The following is a 16,005-nucleotide window of genomic DNA, read 5'->3' as shown; positions in this document are numbered from 1 at the left end:
TTTTGTGAGTCATCTTGTTGTAACTATAATTCCTTGATTCTTTTATGAAACGAGTGGATGATATGATTTGCATGCTAGCGTCAACTCCTTCAACGCAGGAATACTCCTGAAATTCAGCTTTTTGAGGCCCTTGCTAATGAAAAAAAAACACTTCTCACCTCCCTCTCCTACGCAGAGTAGAAATTTCTGCATGGTATTGCATAAACAGATACACACATATCCCAATGTATTTGCATAGCAATGTGCATAGTCTTTTGCATATTTTTTTAGGAATTTTTCTACATGTTTCAGTTGTCGAGGAGACAGGCGCACAAAATTATCAGTTCTACTCCACAGTGACACTGCAAAGAAGAAGAAACCGAAATCAACCAGCCCACGGGTGCCCAACGGCATTCAGCCCAAATCACCCCATCTATCCCAAAACCCTCACCCAGCAGCACCAGCTTTCCCAAGCCGCCGCCCACCACCCGTCTGGCCGTCTCGTCTCCTCGCTCCTCCACCATCTCTCTCCCCCGCTCCCGCCCTCTCCATCTCCTCCCGCGCCTCGTCGCCGAAAAATTTCCCCGGAAATTTTCAAACCACCTTCCGTGCCACGGCGCGGCGCGCTTCCCCTCCCCGTCCCCTCGCGTTTCCCGCCTCCTTCCACCGCAAGGCACGCCGGCGCTATTCCCCAATTCCAGATTCAAAAATCTCCCCCCAATTCGCCACTCCCCCTATAAAATCCACCGCTCCTCCCACCTCCTCGCAATCGCAATCCACTCGAGCATCCCCCAGCTCCGAAATCCCCCGATTCCCCATCCCCTCCAGACCCCTCGAGAGTCGAATCCTCCGGTCCCGGCGACGATGCCGTCCGCGCCGGTGCTCGTGCCCGCGTGCGACGCGGAGGAGCCCTTGCTGGCGGAGTCGTCGGACCGCTTCTCCATGTTCCCGATCCGGTTCCCGCAGATCTGGGAGTTCTACAAGAAGGCGGTGGCGTCCTTCTGGACGGCCGAGGAGGTGGACCTCTCGGCCGACGCGCGCCACTGGGACGCGGCGCTCTCCCCCGACGAGCGCCACTTCATCTCCCACGTGCTCGCCTTCTTCGCCGCCTCCGACGGCATCGTGCTCGAGAACCTCGCCTCCCGCTTCATGTCCGACGTGCAGGTCGCCGAGGCGCGCGCCTTCTACGGCTTCCAGATCGCCATCGAGAACATCCACTCGGAGATGTACTCGCTGCTGCTGGAGACCTACATCCGCGACGGCGCCGAGAAGGACCGCCTCTTCCGCGCCATCGACACCGTCCCCGCCGTGCGCCGCAAGGCCGACTGGGCCATGCGCTGGATCGACGGCGGGGAGCGCTTCGCCGAGCGCCTCGTCGCCTTCGCCTGCGTCGAGGGCATCTTCTTCTCGGGCTCCTTCTGCGCCATCTTCTGGCTCAAGAAGCGCGGCCTCATGCCGGGCCTCACCTTCTCCAATGAGCTCATCTCCCGCGACGAGGGCCTCCACTGCGACTTCGCCTGCCTCCTCTACGACCTCCTCCGCAGCAAGCTCGACGAGGGCCGCGTCCGCGAGATCGTCGCCGACGCCGTCGACATCGAGCGCGAGTTCGTCTGCGACGCGCTCCCCGTCGCGCTCGTCGGCATGAACGGCGGCCTCATGAGCCAGTACATCGAGTTCGTCGCCGACCGCTTGCTCATGGCGCTGGGCCACAAGAAGATGTACAACGTTGCCAACCCCTTCGACTGGATGGAGCTCATCTCGCTGCAGGGCAAGACCAACTTCTTCGAGAAGCGCGTCGGGGAGTACCAGAAGGCGTCCGTGATGTCCAGCCTCAACGGCGGCGGCGCCGCGAACCACGTCTTCAGCATCGACGAGGACTTCTGAGTTGTGCCAGCGCGCGCCCTAATATATTGCTCTGAATAATTTTATCTGCTTTGGTCGCTTACTAGTTGTAGTAGATCTAGTTAATGTACTGCATGATGATGCATAATGTGCTGTGTTACTAGTTCCTGTTCGTCATGTAATGTAGTAATCGACTTCTGAATACACTGGCTGTTCTGAAGCCACTGCCCTCATGGTCTTTGGCCCAGTGTCTGAAATCAAATAGTACGTTTATCTGCATTGATCCATTCTTTGAATAGCTTGTCAGGATTGGAAGGGTAAATCTTCGCCAGCACCTGCTGTTTGTGTCATTGCTAGAGCAAATTGTCAAAGCAAATTCCCCAGTCTGTTTTCCTTCCCTAATTGGCAAATTCTACTTGAAGATCATCAATCTGCCCACGCTAAAGAAGTTTTGTCGATACTTGCGGTCCTGCGCGGTTGTTGCATATCATGAAAATGGTAAGGATTTGGGAATACGATAGATTGACAGTTTTTAATCTTGAGTGTACAAAGGCTGAATTGCTTCTTTGTGTCTGATCTTGAGTTGATCTGATTTTTAAACTGGAGCAAATAGAGTTTTCTTGAATCATGATTTGATACAAAAATGAACTTGAGCTCTTGCAGCTTCGTTGCTGACTTGCTGCTGCGCCGTAGAAAGGTTTTGCTGCCGCCTGCCGGCTCATCCTCTGGTAGCCCGGCGGCGGAGAAGAAAAGAAACGACCGGGACCGAGGAGGGTGGGCTTGTTACGATTATGAATTTTTAATAATTAATCTTATTAAAGGAATGATTATTAATTAAGAACGTGGGCTCCACCTTAGGACCCACTTTAAGCCCTAGTGCATTTTGCCACAATCTTCACAGGCTGAGGGAAACGCCGCTGGCATCCGCCCGCCCACCTGAGTAGTTGAGCAGCGTAGCCGCCGCCCGCTGGCCAGATCCTTGGGGCCCACACGACGGCGATGGCGGCTCCTCCCGCGGCGTCCCCCGCGACCGCGATCTCCCCCTGCGCCCGGCTGCCCAGCGCGCCCCTGGGGGCCACGCCCGCCGCTGTCTCCTTCCCCTCCCGCCGTACGCGCCTGCGGCCGCCTCTCCAGTGCGCCGAAGCACCTCTGTACTAGCTGGCCTGATTTGTTCCCTTGCTTTTACTTCGTGTAGCTGCAGCACGACCGGCCGCGCTGGCGGCGCGCGCTGGGCCGTCGCGGCGCCTCGACGTGGTCCCCGCCGCCGCCGCGGGGCACCAGAAGCTCATGGGGTCGCTGACCAGCAACGAGGGGCTCAGGTTTGGTGTGGTGAGTTGAGCGCTACTTTTCATCGAGAAGAACATGTACCTTTGCTATATAATCGATGGACATTGATAGGAACTTGAAAGGCCATTGATTCGCTCTGTTGTGCCTACTGACATGCTTCCCTTTGAATGCATGATTCGATGACAGTATGGTTCCTTATTGTTTGCAGGTTGTGGCACGGTTCAACGAGGTTGTGACAAACTTGTTACTGCAGGGGGCCCTGGAGACATTCGAGCGATACTCTGTCAAAGCTGAAAATATAACAGTACACATCTTCACTCTTTTGGATTGTTTGCAGCTGTACTGTGAGTCTGTGACATTGATAGGATATACAAGACTGTCTTATAATATTGGTTCTGAAGGCTTATTGCCACTTTGAAAGATTGGCATGCATATGGAGCAAGCAGCGTGTTAGGGTTATGAGTGATTTTGAAAGCCACATAGAAGTCCAACGCAAAGTTGTATATTCACCCTCCTTCCTGATGCCGCCATATAGATGGTTTCATAGTGAAGGGCACTGGGAACATAAGCTGTGCAAATAACTCTTATTGGATTGGTTTAAATTTTAATTTCTTCCAACCTGTCCATTATGGATAGCTAGTCATTTCATTTTGTTCTGGCTGATCATCATTTTGATCTAATTTTGTTGAACAAGATGCAGAATGTTGCATGTCTAATGTTATATGGTCACTGGTAATCTGGTACCGAATAGATTTAACTATTGTATAAACAATGCTCTTGAAATGTAGAGCATGGGATTCAAATAGGAATTCTGCTTTTCATATAAAACCATTCCCTGGTGTATGAATTTAGACTTGTATGCACCATGGTTTGAAACAACCTCTGTACTGATCTGCATAGCTGTATATGAATCCAAAAGGTCCCAGAAACTTTTGAAACTCATAAGTTTTACTCTGATTCAAATGCTTGTTTAGGTTGTTAGTGTTCCTGGAAGCTTCGAAGTTCCCATCACAGCACAAAAGCTTGGGAAGTCTGGAAAATTTGATGCAATTCTGTGCATTGGAGCCGTTGTAAGTTCAATAATTTCGTAGCACATCCATATTACATATTTATTTTATTGGTTTCTACATTCATTTTGCTTTTGATGTTCATATATCATGTTGCCAAGGTAGTGCTGATGCTCTAATGTTATTTTTCCAAATATGGCGTAACAGTTCAAATGTTACTATCTTGGCGTAACAGTTCAAATGTTACTATCTATCTGTCCTATGAACTGTGCAATTGAGGAAATCTAGAAAGTTTAATAAACCTATGCTTTTGTAGAGTACCCTTTGAAAAAAATTACCAAGCTGATCTTTCTCTTTTTGTTTTATTTGAGAGTTAAAATACTACACCTATCTGTCATTAGAACTAAGAAAATCTAAGGAGCCGTATGTATAAGAGCATCTCCAAAAGCTTATTCAAATCTCATTAGCGAAGTTTCATTTTAGCTAGCCATTTAGCTAAAATCACATCTCTATATTGCGCTTCTTTCAAACAGACTGGCTATTCATTTATTCAACTCTCCTCCTCCACACACACTGACGTGTGGATCCCATTCCATCCTTTCTCCCTCATCTGGCTTGCTATGCTTTCCTCCATGAACTCGAGGACAAACACGGTTGGTCCAGCACGGCCGGCCTGGTCTGCTGGTTGTGGGCGCCGCCGTTGGCGGCCTCCTCGGCGGGGACGAAGACGCCCGTGTCCTGGTCGGGTACCCAGGCATCCTCGGCCTCGGCGGCACCCACACCCCACAGCGCGTTGACTGCTTCGTCTAGGAGCACTGTCGCGGACTGCCTCTCCTCGTCGACCACCTCCACATTTTTGGGTTGAGCACGGCCTCCACCTGCGCTGCGGTGCCCTCCTCCCGCTGCTGCGCGCTCCGCCGGGACCTCGCTCTCCGGCGCTCGAGACCTCACGCTCCGTCTGGAGACTGCTCTGTGCCTGGATCTCGAGCTCGTCGCCGGTGGGTGCACTAGCCTTAGAGGGAGCGAGTCTCTGCTGGAGGGGGCCGCGCCCACTTGGCTCGCTCGTCGCCGGCGTCAACTATGGTCGGGGCGCGTGGGAGAAGTGAGCGGAGCACGGGAGGGCGGGCGGATAGCGAAGAGGGCTGCGTCGTGATATTTGCCAAAGGAGGCCTTGCGGATGGCGAAGAGTATAGCAAAGCGGGGTGGATGGATAAGCTGTTGGATACTTAATTTACATGCTTTATCTATTTTTTTTAGCTAATCTCTTCGGACAAAGAATCTGTTGGAGTTGCTCTAAGCCATTTACTATGTCAATCTGCTTTTCAATTGTGAAACTGTCTTTTAATGTGTGCGACGTATATTAAATAGTAATAAGAAATAACAGTACAAATTACCAAACTATTTTGCATTTTATTCCTTTCTAGTCACACTGGTCATGGGATTCCTGTGATAATACTGAATTGACTTATTTGCAAACTCACTGCTGGAAATTGGCACTAGCTTGACTCTCTTTAATTTTAGAGTTTTGAAAATGGTTTGCAGATTAGAGGGGACACGACTCATTATGATGCTGTTGCAAACTCAGCTGCATCTGGTGTACTGAATGCTGGATTATCTGCCGGTATGCTGCTTTCAGCTCTTCCCCTCCTTTTGTACCATGCCAGTAGAGAACTTGATTCTCTAAAGCGGGTTATTCTAAGTAGATTTTTTATTCTTGTGAAATATTAGCTGTTAAACATATTTCGCATAGCTAGTGAAACTTTTTACTGAAGGCCAATACATGTGTCATAGTTTAGAGAAATGTGTAAAGGCCAATAAATGTGCCATATAGCTTACAGATACATATAAGGATTATTGTGAGCAACTAGTTGCTATAGAAGTACTTCACAGTATTTAGTGAAATTTCGTGAGATGTTTGTCTTGTATTTTTCTTTCTGGTAATCGCATTCAGTTAACTATCAAAATTTCAGATTACTTATAGTTTGAATGATGATACAGGCATCCCTTGTATATTTGGTGTACTAACCTGTGAAGATATGGACCAGGTAATCTATGATTTGATTAATTTTTTGCATCTTATCAGTTTTTCTATGTCTCTAGAACCTGTTTGGTAACCCATGCCAAGTATAATTGTCAGCGGATAATGTATTTCTCACCCACATGCCTTGTGTACATAAACTGACTGATTCTAGGCTGGTGGGGGAATTCAAACTTCTTTTTTTAAAAAAAATCATTTCATGTCTTTTTTTAATTTAACAGTTTTGACCAGGAAAAACTATAAACCAGCCAAGTTGCAAGATTTTAAACCTGTATCCAAAGTGCTTCTGACCTTGTTCATGTGACCTTGTTCTGAAGAGTCCTCATGATTTGTGCATGCTAGTAATTCAAATAATTATGTTTCCTACTTTCCTTGAACAGTAAAGTAGTCTGTCCTTTTTATCTTGTTTATGTTTCTTTTTCGTTCTCTTGCCTTGGCAGCCTTTTGCGTCCATAGCAGTCTTTCTCACCTTTCTTTTTGATTTAAGGGCATGGAGTTCTCTTTCATGTTTGAGAAAGGAAAAAGGAGAAATTCAGATTGGGCATACTAACTAGGCAGAAGTCTCACACAAACTTTCCTTTGTGATGAAAAAATATCACGCGAATAATTTGACATTTCGTTAGTGAATTGACCGCTTTTGGAATCCTATGCACTAACCTCCTCATCAAATCCTTTCTGAGAAAATGTGCTGAATCAAATACTGCAGGCGCTAAACCGTGCTGGTGGCAAGGCAGGAAACAAGGGCGCTGAAGCTGCTCTTACTGCTGTAAGTAATCTTCGTTTTGCCAATTCAAATATAAACTAAACCTGCATCTACATCATGTGATAAAACTCCCTTTCCTGTAGATCGAGATGGCCTCTCTGTTTCGGCATCACTTAGGCTGACACCTGGTGGTCTCGGAGTCTCAACTTTTCGTCCCATCCACCGTTACCAGAGTTTTAAGTTTTGGCCATAGAGCTTTTGGCTGCAGACTAGCAGTTAAGCAAAAGCTCAGAAATGGCTAGTCCGGATACCGACGCTTGTTGTTGTTGTCCTTGATTCTTGATGGTTTGCAAGGCTCAAGAGGCCTGTCGTTCAACTGGGATCTACCACAAACTTGAGAGTTTAGCCATGAATAATTGCCGCCATGTATTGCACACGCTCATGAATAAAGCTTCATTTCTTTGTGTTTTTCAATAAATCTTGGAGTGTCTTTACCTTTCCTTATAGCATCTCCAACAGTCTCCCAATAAACATATTGGGATGTGCCAATATAACATTCATAGGTTATTGGAGGACATGCTTTTGCAGTTTCCCAATAATCCCATCCCAATACAACTAACCTAAAATCTCCTTTTATTTGAAAGGAGTTGAGATGAGATATTCACTCTGTTTTGTTGGTAGAATCAGTCAAATCAATTGACTTTTTCAGCTTATTCTCTGAAAGGATCGACACTAGGTCTAGAGGGGGGGAGAATAGGCATGTTCAATTTTTTTTTGAAAAACTTGGCAGTCAAAATGTCAGGGTCGGATGATTCGGCCTTATGTCGGATCTTCCGAACTTCCCAGGTCCGGATGATTCGGCAGGCGAAAGGAATCCTGGACGAGATTTGAAATCTACTTAGCTTTTGACGATTCTCTTTGAATACAAAGTTGACAAATGAAGTAAATAAGCCTGGGAATAAGTTCTACATAAGAGATATGCTACTAAAAATTAGATCGGGTCAAAACGAGCTCAAGAACAATATGAAGAACAAAAGCAAAGGAGACACATGATTTATCTCGAAGTTCACTCCACGAAGGAGCTACGTCTCCGTTGAGGTGCTCACAAAGAGCAGGGTTGCCCTATAACCCTTTTTCTTCGCCCAATCAACCACGTAGGAGGATTGAGTCACTTACTATATGTTCTTACGAAGAGAGGGGTAATACAAACTTCCGGAGGCTCAACCACAAAGGAATGGGAGCTCACCAGCACCTCTAACCATCTAGGAGCAAAGCTCCAAGAGTAAAGAACGCGAATCGACGAATCAAAGGTTGTTTCAAGTACTTCTTGAGATGAACAAGTGCTAGCTCACGAAATCCTCACACACCAACTCCCAAATCTCACTTTCTCTCAATCTCTAGGTGAATCCTTGCAAGAATCAAGTTTTTGGATGGAGGACAGTGGAGGAATGAATGCTTTTGGAGCTGGGTTGGTCGTGAGAGAAGAGAGGAGTAAATGAGGAGTGTGAGGGGTATTTATAGCCCCACCCCCGCAGGTGACCGTTATGTGTGTTTTCTATGTATTCCGAATCATCCGGAGTATCCTCGGATCATCCGTATGGGTAACAGAATATGCTAAAACACACTCGAAAACTCCCAGGTTCAGATCATCCGGCATAGGGTCGGATCATCCGGAGTTACTCAAAGACTACCGGGCACTCAGGAAATTCCAGATCCGAATCATCCGGACTTGGACAGAAAGGATTGGGCACTCACAAGCAGCAGGGCCCGGATCATCCGACCTATGGCCGGATCATCAAGCCGTGTCCAGAGCCGAACTAGCGGGGGGTCAAGGGCAGGATCATCCGACCCTGATTTGTGAGTGAAAAACATATAAATCGTCTCAATAAAGCACTTTAATGATTTAGATTAATCAAACGCATTCTCTTTGATAGTACGGTGGTCCTATACTCAATTTCAAACCGAAAAATAGAATTAAATCTCCGATAGAATTCACCATACAATAAATTTGAATTGGGGGCTTTCCATTCATCTTCTTTTTGATTATTTTCGTTTATTCCTGCACACATTTTATTGAAAGCATCATATTTTAAATTGTGATTGTCAAGAATCACCAAAATCAATTTAGGAGTCTAGATGCACTTTCATTCTCTCAAAGAAAAAATATTAAATCAGCCAAAATTAGTCGATTTTTCCACCGCAGAACAGAGTGATTGAGACAACCCAATAATTATTGAAAAAAGTGAGAGTTATTGAGGAACTGCTCTTGCCCGTCTTAGAAAGAGCTGAAAACATTTGGTCCCGTTCCGTGCACCTGCAATGAACGAGCGGGCCATCAAGGGCTCTTTTCTTTTTTTTTTGTGAAAAGTCAAGGGTTTTCACTTTTTTGCGAACCTTCTGTGTGTTGTCAGTTCTGATCGGACGGTGGTGAAAGCCCACCCAAATACCCAATCCTAATACAAACCGAGTCCGTTACCCTTTCGTCGAGCGAGCCCCCTGGCCCCGCCTTCCAGTGCCCCTTCCCCCGCCGTTTATCAAAAAAAAAAAAAACGGTCAGAGGGCGCCTCCATCCTATCCGCTCAGGGCGCCGCCGCCATCAGCTCAGGGCGCCGCCGCCTGGAGCCCGCGCCGACGGCGAGAAGCTGGTCTTCTCGGCCCGCCGCCCCGCCATCCTCGGCGGCGCCGCGGCGGGGGCGCCTTCGACGTCCTGCCTCCCGCCGCTCTCCTCGTCGCGCGGCCGCCCCAGACCTGCTCCGCTACGACGGGTCCGCCGAGGGGTAGAATGTGAAACCGGCCGAGGAGGGCTGGAACCGGCTACAGGAACCGGAGAGAGGGCGAGTGATCCACAGCCTTGTGAAGAGGGGACGAGGAGAGCAGGAACCGGCTGCAGGAGGTAAGCAGATTGCAGTTTCTTTTAATTCACGGATCCAGTTTAATGCCTGCAGGATGTTGCTCTTCTGCTAAATTTAACGTTAGAATACCTAATGGGCAAGGGGTCTTTTGCTATTGCGCGTTAGCTGACTTCACGGTGTTGGTGTTGCTGACGGCAGTTTGGGCGAAGAATGTAACTGAAGCTAAGAACCATAGTTTGAGGACTAAATTGACCTAAACAAAATTGCAGGGACGAATTTGATCCTTTGCCAAGAGTTTAGGACGATTTTGCTTATTTTGCCTCCCAAAACTTCCGCGGCCGGCGCCGGGAGAGAGCTGGAGACTGCAAGGTCCTGCTCGTGTGATCGGAGTCCAGGCTGTCGATCCAATTGGGAGGTAGAGATTTGAGAGCAGACCGGCCTGCCTCTCTGTCTTTGCCCCACCGTGACTCTTCCCCTGCTTCGCGATGGGAGGCTCCCCTGTTGGGGATGGGACTCTGTCTCTGGACGGCTTCAACACCTCCGCGGCGGCGCTGGTGAAGAGGTGGAAGGAGATCGAGGTTGACGACTTCCTTCCTGACTGGACATGGAAGCCCTGCAGCAAAATGGGGGCGCCGTCTGAGGTTTCTGCTCAATGTTTTTTTCTCTCTCTCTTGTTGTATCCCCCTCTTTTAGCGCTTCAATTTGCATTAGTTTTCAGATTGGCTTGTGCACTTACTGACGGATTTGCTTGTTTTCTTGCAGGTAGAAGGGTATCTAGCACTGGAAGGAGTGTACCGCGGCTGTGGAGGGAGCCAGGTGTGTAGTTCTTTGCCTGTATGTCTGTAAAGTGAGCAAGATGATGGTGGATGGTGGCAATCTAAGCAGCACGGATACGGATACGTGTATCGGTATCGGAAGAATACGGATACGCGGATACGGCAATTTCCCGAACAACCCGATACGCGGATACGTTTTAACTATTTTTTAATAAATAATAATAGTGCATAATAAATTACAAAATAGATATTCTAGTTCAACATAGAGACATTAAAGGTCTATTACACTCAAAATAACATGATAGCAACAGGTTCTAAATTTGGAGATGCCATACTGGACGATGAACATTGGAGAAAATCAATAAGGCAGGGCGCACTAGCTCAGATCTAAATTGGATTGGGGAGGGAGAGGAACTCACATAAGCAGGGGCACGAGCAGAGCAAGGTTGCAGTCAACGATTCGCCGTCGCAGGGGGTCGTGGGCGTGGCGTAGCAGCCGGCTCGGCGCAGCTCTTCGTCGCCGTCGCGGGACTTGTTGCTGGAGGCCGGATGCGGGGCTCCTCGTCGCTGGCGAGGGCGGAGGCTGGTCGCCGGCGAGGGACGCGGGGGCTCGGGGCCGTCGCGGAACTTGTTGCTGGAGCCTGGAGGCCGGATGCGGGGCTTCTCGTCGCCGTCGCGGGGGCTCCTCGTCGCCGGCGAGGTCGGAGGATGGTCGCCGGCGAGGGTGGAGGCCGATCGCCGGCGGGCGGCGAGTCTGGACGTCGCATGTGGGTGGCGGCTGCGTGAGGGAGGCGACTGGGAACTGGGAGGGGTCGGCACTCGGCAGTAGGTCAAAAGGAATGGGATGGTGGTTAGTTGGGCTGGGCCGTATCCAATAATGGGCTGAGACGTTTCCAATCGTGAGTTTCAGGCCCAATTAAACTGGGATACGCGGACACGGCGTGGATACGTATCCTGGCCGTATCCCGCGCGTATCCGTATCGGATACGTATCCGATACGGGATACGCATGCCCCCTGACGTATCCGTGTTTTAGAGGTGGCAATGCTAACCTTTTACCAAATCTTTTCCTGCAGGAGCAGATTGACGAGAACGACAATTCTGATGGTGCAGACGCAGTTGCGTGCGATACTTGGGTAATTTTTCGCTGTACATTTTCTCCACGGTTACTGTGACTTGGTTGCTGGTACATTAGCTTGTTCTGAACTTCCACCGTTCATATCTTCAGAATCCTTTTTTGGTTGACATCAATTTTGACCCAAGGATTTATACACATGCTAGGTAGCAACTCAGTAGGTTTGATCCAGTCACTCAGGGTTTTGTGTTGAAGGCTTTTATGACTTATGACTTATGACTTTGAGCACATGTAGTCCATTTTACTCGAGTTCTGAATTTAACGTACATAACATTCGTGTCCTTCCCTTTGCAGGTCCAGAGCTCTAGTGATAATGTTCACGTTTATGATTTCCATGTTGTCTACAGCTACTCTTACAAGGTTCCGGTGCTGTACTTTCAGGGTCATCGTTCTGGTATGCACTTAAGTAACATAAGTGAACATTCACCTCTTTTTACTCCTATTTGACAACGAACATGTCTGTTCTTGTACATAGATGGTCAGCTACTAACATTGGATGAGATAAAACACAACCTTCCCTCTAACTCGCTTAAAGTATTAAGCGAGTCAAAGTGGACGTTTATTACTCGAGAGGTATGTTGTGAATGGCTAATACATTGCTGTACATGATGGTTCCAAAAATACGTATTTTAGTCCCAAATTCCTTCAGCCGTTGTGATTGAATTGTTCTTGCATTCCTACAGGAGCACCCCCACTTAAGCAGGCCATGGTTCACCTTGCACCCCTGTGCAACCAGTGACTGGATGAAGCTACTTCTTGAAGAAAGTAAAGTGGCGATTGAGGAACAATCGCTGCGATATCTATCGGCATGGTTATCCGTTGTTGGCCAGGCAGTAGGACTTAAAATCCCTCTTGAGCTTTACTGCAACTGATAGGTTCCCTTTTTTTTTTTCATTTTCAGTTTGTATGTATGGTATATGGTGATTCAAAGGGAAAGTTCACTTCATACTTGGTGATGTAGAAGGTCATGGATACTTCTGAGTTCTGACGCTGGTTACACTTGCACTTTTGTAATTTTGTGGTAGATTTCTACTTTCATTGCATCTTCCATCTGTACATTTCTATAAGCGTAATTTTGTTTCATAGTCTCTTGTTGAATTGTATCCCTTGTTTGATCTTGAAGTTTAATATAATTGTATAACATAATCTGCCCTATACACTTGAAATGTTTAAGAAATTTTCAAAACCAAGACACGTTGGAGTGAGTTTTGACGATTCCACTTAATAGATGGGATTCCATTATTAAAAAAGAAGATAATATGGGATTCACTATTTAGCCGACAACTGAACGCTGGACTGCCTCGATACTGCGAAGAACGGTTGATTCCAGACCAGGCTAAAGCATGGCCCATTCAAAACCCAAATACCCCAGTAATGGGCCTCAATTATGCGAAGGGGGCCGCACCGCCTGATCTTTGTCCGTCTCAAACTCTCAAATTTCTGACGAAAGTCTACGCGGTCTCTGACTATTTTGACTATAGAGGGAAGGTACTGTCGACTCCGTTCCAGACTTCCAGTTACCCAACGTCCGATGGCCGTGGCCCGCGATGGCATCCCTCACGGCTTCCACGCGGGCGGCGGTGGCGGCGTGGCCGGGAACATCGGCGGCACGGCAGAGAACATGCTGTTCTTGTCGACGGCGCCGACGCCGACGGCGCCGCCGCTGCTGGTGACGGCCACCAGCGCGGCCACGAGCCCGGCGTTTCCCACCAGCGTCGGCTCGGTCTGCCCGAAGGCCATGCGCGAGTCGTTGAACCTGTCGTGGCGGTCCGGCCCGCCCACCATGGCGCCCGTGAGCACGTTCGGGTCCGCCTTCTTGGTGTCGCGCCACCTGCGCCCGCCGGTGCACGAGTACTTGCCGCGGTTACGCGGCGTCGACGCGCCCCGGTGGTGCACGTGCCGCGGGTACCTGCCGCCGTAGCCCACCACGTAGCTCATCTTCCTCGGGTTGTCGCCGAGAATGTAGTCGAGCTGGGACCTGGCGAACGCCCGGAGGTCGCCGGCGGCCATGAAGTTGGGGCCGCAGTACCAGCCGGGGACGTTGACTGCCTCCAGGTAGTCGGCGTAGAGCGCGGCGAGGAAGGCGTTGGCGACGGCGTACTGCAGCGGCTGGCCCCGGCCGTGGTTGAAGAGCGCCAGGCCGCCCCCGGTGAAGTTGAAGGCGGCGAAGCGCCGGAAGCACTTGCACATGCCCAGGCCGGCGGCCGTGTGGTAGCCGGCGAGCGACTGCTCGTAGGGGTAGCCGGGGTTGAGGAACATGCGCAGCCGCGACAGGAGCAGGCCGGCGCCGGGGAGCTTGTTGTCCCAGCTGAACACGGAGAGGTCGAGGATGTCGTCGAAGGCCCTGGCGCGCGCGGCGAGCCCCGGGGCGGTGGCGGTGGCGATGTAGCTGCTGTTGCCCGTGGCGTAGTACATCCACGCCGCGCCCCAGACGTGCTCGTCCCAGTAGCTTGTGGAGTTGTAGAAGGGCTCGATCTCCGGCCGGTGGCCGGAGTAGGTGGGTTGCTGCTGGTCGCTCGCCGAGCCGCGCGTGGCGAAGTCGTACATGGTGGCCGCGCCGTGGACGAGCTTCCTGGAGTAGGCGTCGTCGTCGCGGAACGCGATGGAGGCGGCCGCCAGGGCCGCGGCGATCTCGCCGCCGAGGTCGGGGGCCGAGCTCACCGCCAGGGAGGGGCGAGGGTACGCCATGTCCTCGGGCCGGTTCCAGCAGTAATGATCGTCCGGCGTCCTGCCATTGATCTTTGCAGCACCCACCTGGAGGAAGCACGAGCTAGATCATATCAACACGTGGTAAAGAGAAAGTCCACACGACCAAAATTCAGGTTTTGGGGAAAATGAATAACAGCTACCTGAGCGTAGACATGGCCGATGGTGGAAGCGGAGGAGTTGAAGGTGCGAAGCAGATAGTCAGTGCCCCACCTGATGAGCTCCCTGACATGGTCGTACTCCCCGACGGCCTTGTACTTGGCGCTATACTCGACCAGCGACCAGCTGAGCAGCGTCATGGAGAAGGCCATCGGGAAGTGGAACTTGATGTTGTCGCCGGCGTCGTAGTAGCCGCCGACGAGGCCGCCCTTGACGTCCGCGGCGTCGGAGCCGTCCTTCAGACCAGAGTCCCCGCGCCACGGGATGCCGTTGCTCCTCGGAAGCCGGCCGGCTGTTGTGTCACGACGAAGATCGAGGTCAGAAGTGTTGTCAGGAGGGCATTTTTGGAATTTTTGAACAAAATAGATTGATTGTGGAGAATGCGTGACAGGATGATCGGCCATATATCAAGTCGTAGTATGCTGCTGCAACAGAGGAGCTCCTTGGTAACAGTGAACGTGCCAGATTGTCGTTTCCTGCGGAGGTTCGGTGAGTACTCCGTGGCAGAGAGCTGGGCAAAACATTCCATTTCTAAGGCTGCAGCTGTGCTGTGCACAGATCACTACGCGTCGTCAAAAACGGCAGTTCAAGGCAAGACGATTCGATTCCATTATTATTGCAGAGGCGTGTGCAAGCAAAACGCGACCCAAATTCCCCAAGTTCTAGCGCAGCGGCAGATCTGCGCAGGTTCCTACCGATCAAAGATCGCAACTTTGGCCAAAAAAAAAAATCGATCCAAGCAAGAACTCGTCGTCGTTCGTGCGGATAAACGGCAGTGTGATTAAGCAGGAGATGAAGTGCGGCGGGCAGTGCTCACATTTCTGGGCGTTGAAGAAGAGGAGCGCCTTGCGCAGCGCCTCGGCGTACTGGTCCGGCGGCGGCGGGCGGGGAGCCCTGCGGGGGATGGACTTGGAGACGATGACGGGGAGGCCGACGATGACGAAGCCGGCGGCGAGGCCCCAGAACGCCCACCACAGGACCTTGCGCTTGACGACGACGCAGCCGAGGTCGACGTGCCGGTTCTTCTTCTCGGCCGCCGGCGGGCCCAGCAGCCAGCCCTGCTGCGTCTCGTCCAGCTCGTGCCGGTGCTGCCGCGCCGCCGACACCGCGCCGGGGTCGAGGTCCATGTTCCCGCTGTCGTCGTCCTCCGACGCCCCGTCGGTGGCGATCTCGAACGACCCGCCCCAGTGGTTCGCCGAGTACATGGCTCACGGCGCCTCCCTTGGCTTGGATCAGCGCATAGATGGAGCCCGGCGGGGGGATGCCTTTGCGTCGCCGGCGAGCACTGAGTCACTATTGAGGTTGAGGAAATTGGTAGGAGGGGCCGGGAGCCCGGGAGTGAAAAGCGTGGGCTCTTAATTCTCTTGATTTGGCCGGTGGCTCTGTAAATTCTAGCTACAAGAGAAAATGAACGAGAAACGCATTGTTTTTAAACTATGGGCAGGGCAGAGGTGAATATATGTTTTCCCCCCGGAAAGATAACCTATTTGAGTATATTATAACTTATAAATTAAAATAACTT

At 50.5% G+C, this 16,005-nt stretch overlaps 4 protein-coding genes across 5 annotated transcripts; 3 read left to right on the top strand and 1 right to left on the bottom strand.

Moving 5' to 3' along the window:
- The first annotated feature begins 443 nt into the window (after positions 1-443).
- Positions 444-2,100, top strand: LOC120642514 (ribonucleoside-diphosphate reductase small chain-like). The gene has a single exon (XM_039919076.1). It carries the CDS (start codon positions 844-846, stop codon positions 1,861-1,863), a length of 1,020 nt encoding a protein of 339 aa, XP_039775010.1. The 5' UTR covers positions 444-843; the 3' UTR covers positions 1,864-2,100.
- A 616-nt stretch (positions 2,101-2,716) lies between these two features.
- Positions 2,717-7,358, top strand: LOC120642545 (6,7-dimethyl-8-ribityllumazine synthase, chloroplastic-like). The gene is made up of 8 exons (XM_039919122.1): positions 2,717-2,929; positions 3,017-3,150; positions 3,317-3,412; positions 4,083-4,178; positions 5,658-5,736; positions 6,114-6,160; positions 6,860-6,919; positions 7,000-7,358. The coding sequence occupies exons 1-8, from the start codon at positions 2,821-2,823 to the stop codon at positions 7,036-7,038; spliced, it is 660 nt and encodes a 219-aa protein (XP_039775056.1). The 5' UTR covers positions 2,717-2,820; the 3' UTR covers positions 7,039-7,358.
- Positions 7,359-9,354: 1,996 nt separating this feature from the next.
- Positions 9,355-12,716, top strand: LOC120642548 (ubiquitin-like-conjugating enzyme ATG10). Of its 2 annotated transcripts, none has more exons than XM_039919124.1 (7): positions 9,355-9,749; positions 9,978-10,349; positions 10,471-10,524; positions 11,560-11,619; positions 11,913-12,012; positions 12,094-12,191; positions 12,302-12,716. In XM_039919124.1, exons 2-7 carry the CDS (start codon positions 10,194-10,196, stop codon positions 12,488-12,490), a joined length of 657 nt encoding a protein of 218 aa, XP_039775058.1. In that variant the 5' UTR covers positions 9,355-9,749; positions 9,978-10,193; the 3' UTR covers positions 12,491-12,716. The 2 variants fall into 2 exon arrangements, with proteins under 2 accessions (XP_039775058.1, XP_039775059.1); XM_039919125.1 differs by having other exon boundaries at positions 9,374-9,749; positions 11,566-11,619.
- A 104-nt stretch (positions 12,717-12,820) lies between these two features.
- LOC120642398 (endoglucanase 12-like) lies at positions 12,821-15,882 on the bottom strand. The gene is made up of 3 exons (XM_039918906.1): positions 15,301-15,882; positions 14,468-14,775; positions 12,821-14,372 (listed from the first exon to the last, which is right to left on the bottom strand). Exons 1-3 carry the CDS (start codon positions 15,686-15,688, stop codon positions 13,176-13,178), a joined length of 1,893 nt encoding a protein of 630 aa, XP_039774840.1. The 5' UTR covers positions 15,689-15,882; the 3' UTR covers positions 12,821-13,175.
- Positions 15,883-16,005: the final 123 nt, after the last annotated feature.

The sequence above is a fragment of the Panicum virgatum genome, chromosome 7K (assembly GCF_016808335.1).
Source record: "Panicum virgatum strain AP13 chromosome 7K, P.virgatum_v5, whole genome shotgun sequence".
NCBI classification, from domain to species: Eukaryota; Viridiplantae; Streptophyta; class Magnoliopsida; order Poales; family Poaceae; genus Panicum; species Panicum virgatum.
Note: the sequence above shows the minus strand (reverse complement) of the source record. Positions and strands in the feature narration are given on the sequence as shown.

Coding starts and splice junctions, on each gene's coding strand:
- LOC120642398 (XM_039918906.1), bottom strand. CDS start 15,688: ATGTACTCGGCGAACCACTGGGGCGGGTCGTTCGAGATCGCCACCGAC. Junction 14,776..15,300: donor CTTCTTCAACGCCCAGAAAT/GTGAGCACTGCC, acceptor GTGACACAACAG/CCGGCCGGCTTCCGAGGAGC. Junction 14,373..14,467: donor TCGGCCATGTCTACGCTCAG/GTAGCTGTTATT, acceptor TGCTTCCTCCAG/GTGGGTGCTGCAAAGATCAA.
- LOC120642548 (XM_039919124.1), top strand. CDS start 10,194: ATGGGAGGCTCCCCTGTTGGGGATGGGACTCTGTCTCTGGACGGCTTC. Junction 10,350..10,470: donor AAATGGGGGCGCCGTCTGAG/GTTTCTGCTCAA, acceptor GTTTTCTTGCAG/GTAGAAGGGTATCTAGCACT. Junction 12,192..12,301: donor GGACGTTTATTACTCGAGAG/GTATGTTGTGAA, acceptor GCATTCCTACAG/GAGCACCCCCACTTAAGCAG.
- LOC120642545 (XM_039919122.1), top strand. CDS start 2,821: ATGGCGGCTCCTCCCGCGGCGTCCCCCGCGACCGCGATCTCCCCCTGC. Junction 2,930..3,016: donor TGTCTCCTTCCCCTCCCGCC/GTACGCGCCTGC, acceptor TACTTCGTGTAG/CTGCAGCACGACCGGCCGCG. Junction 4,179..5,657: donor TTCTGTGCATTGGAGCCGTT/GTAAGTTCAATA, acceptor AATGGTTTGCAG/ATTAGAGGGGACACGACTCA.
- LOC120642514 (XM_039919076.1), top strand. CDS start 844: ATGCCGTCCGCGCCGGTGCTCGTGCCCGCGTGCGACGCGGAGGAGCCC.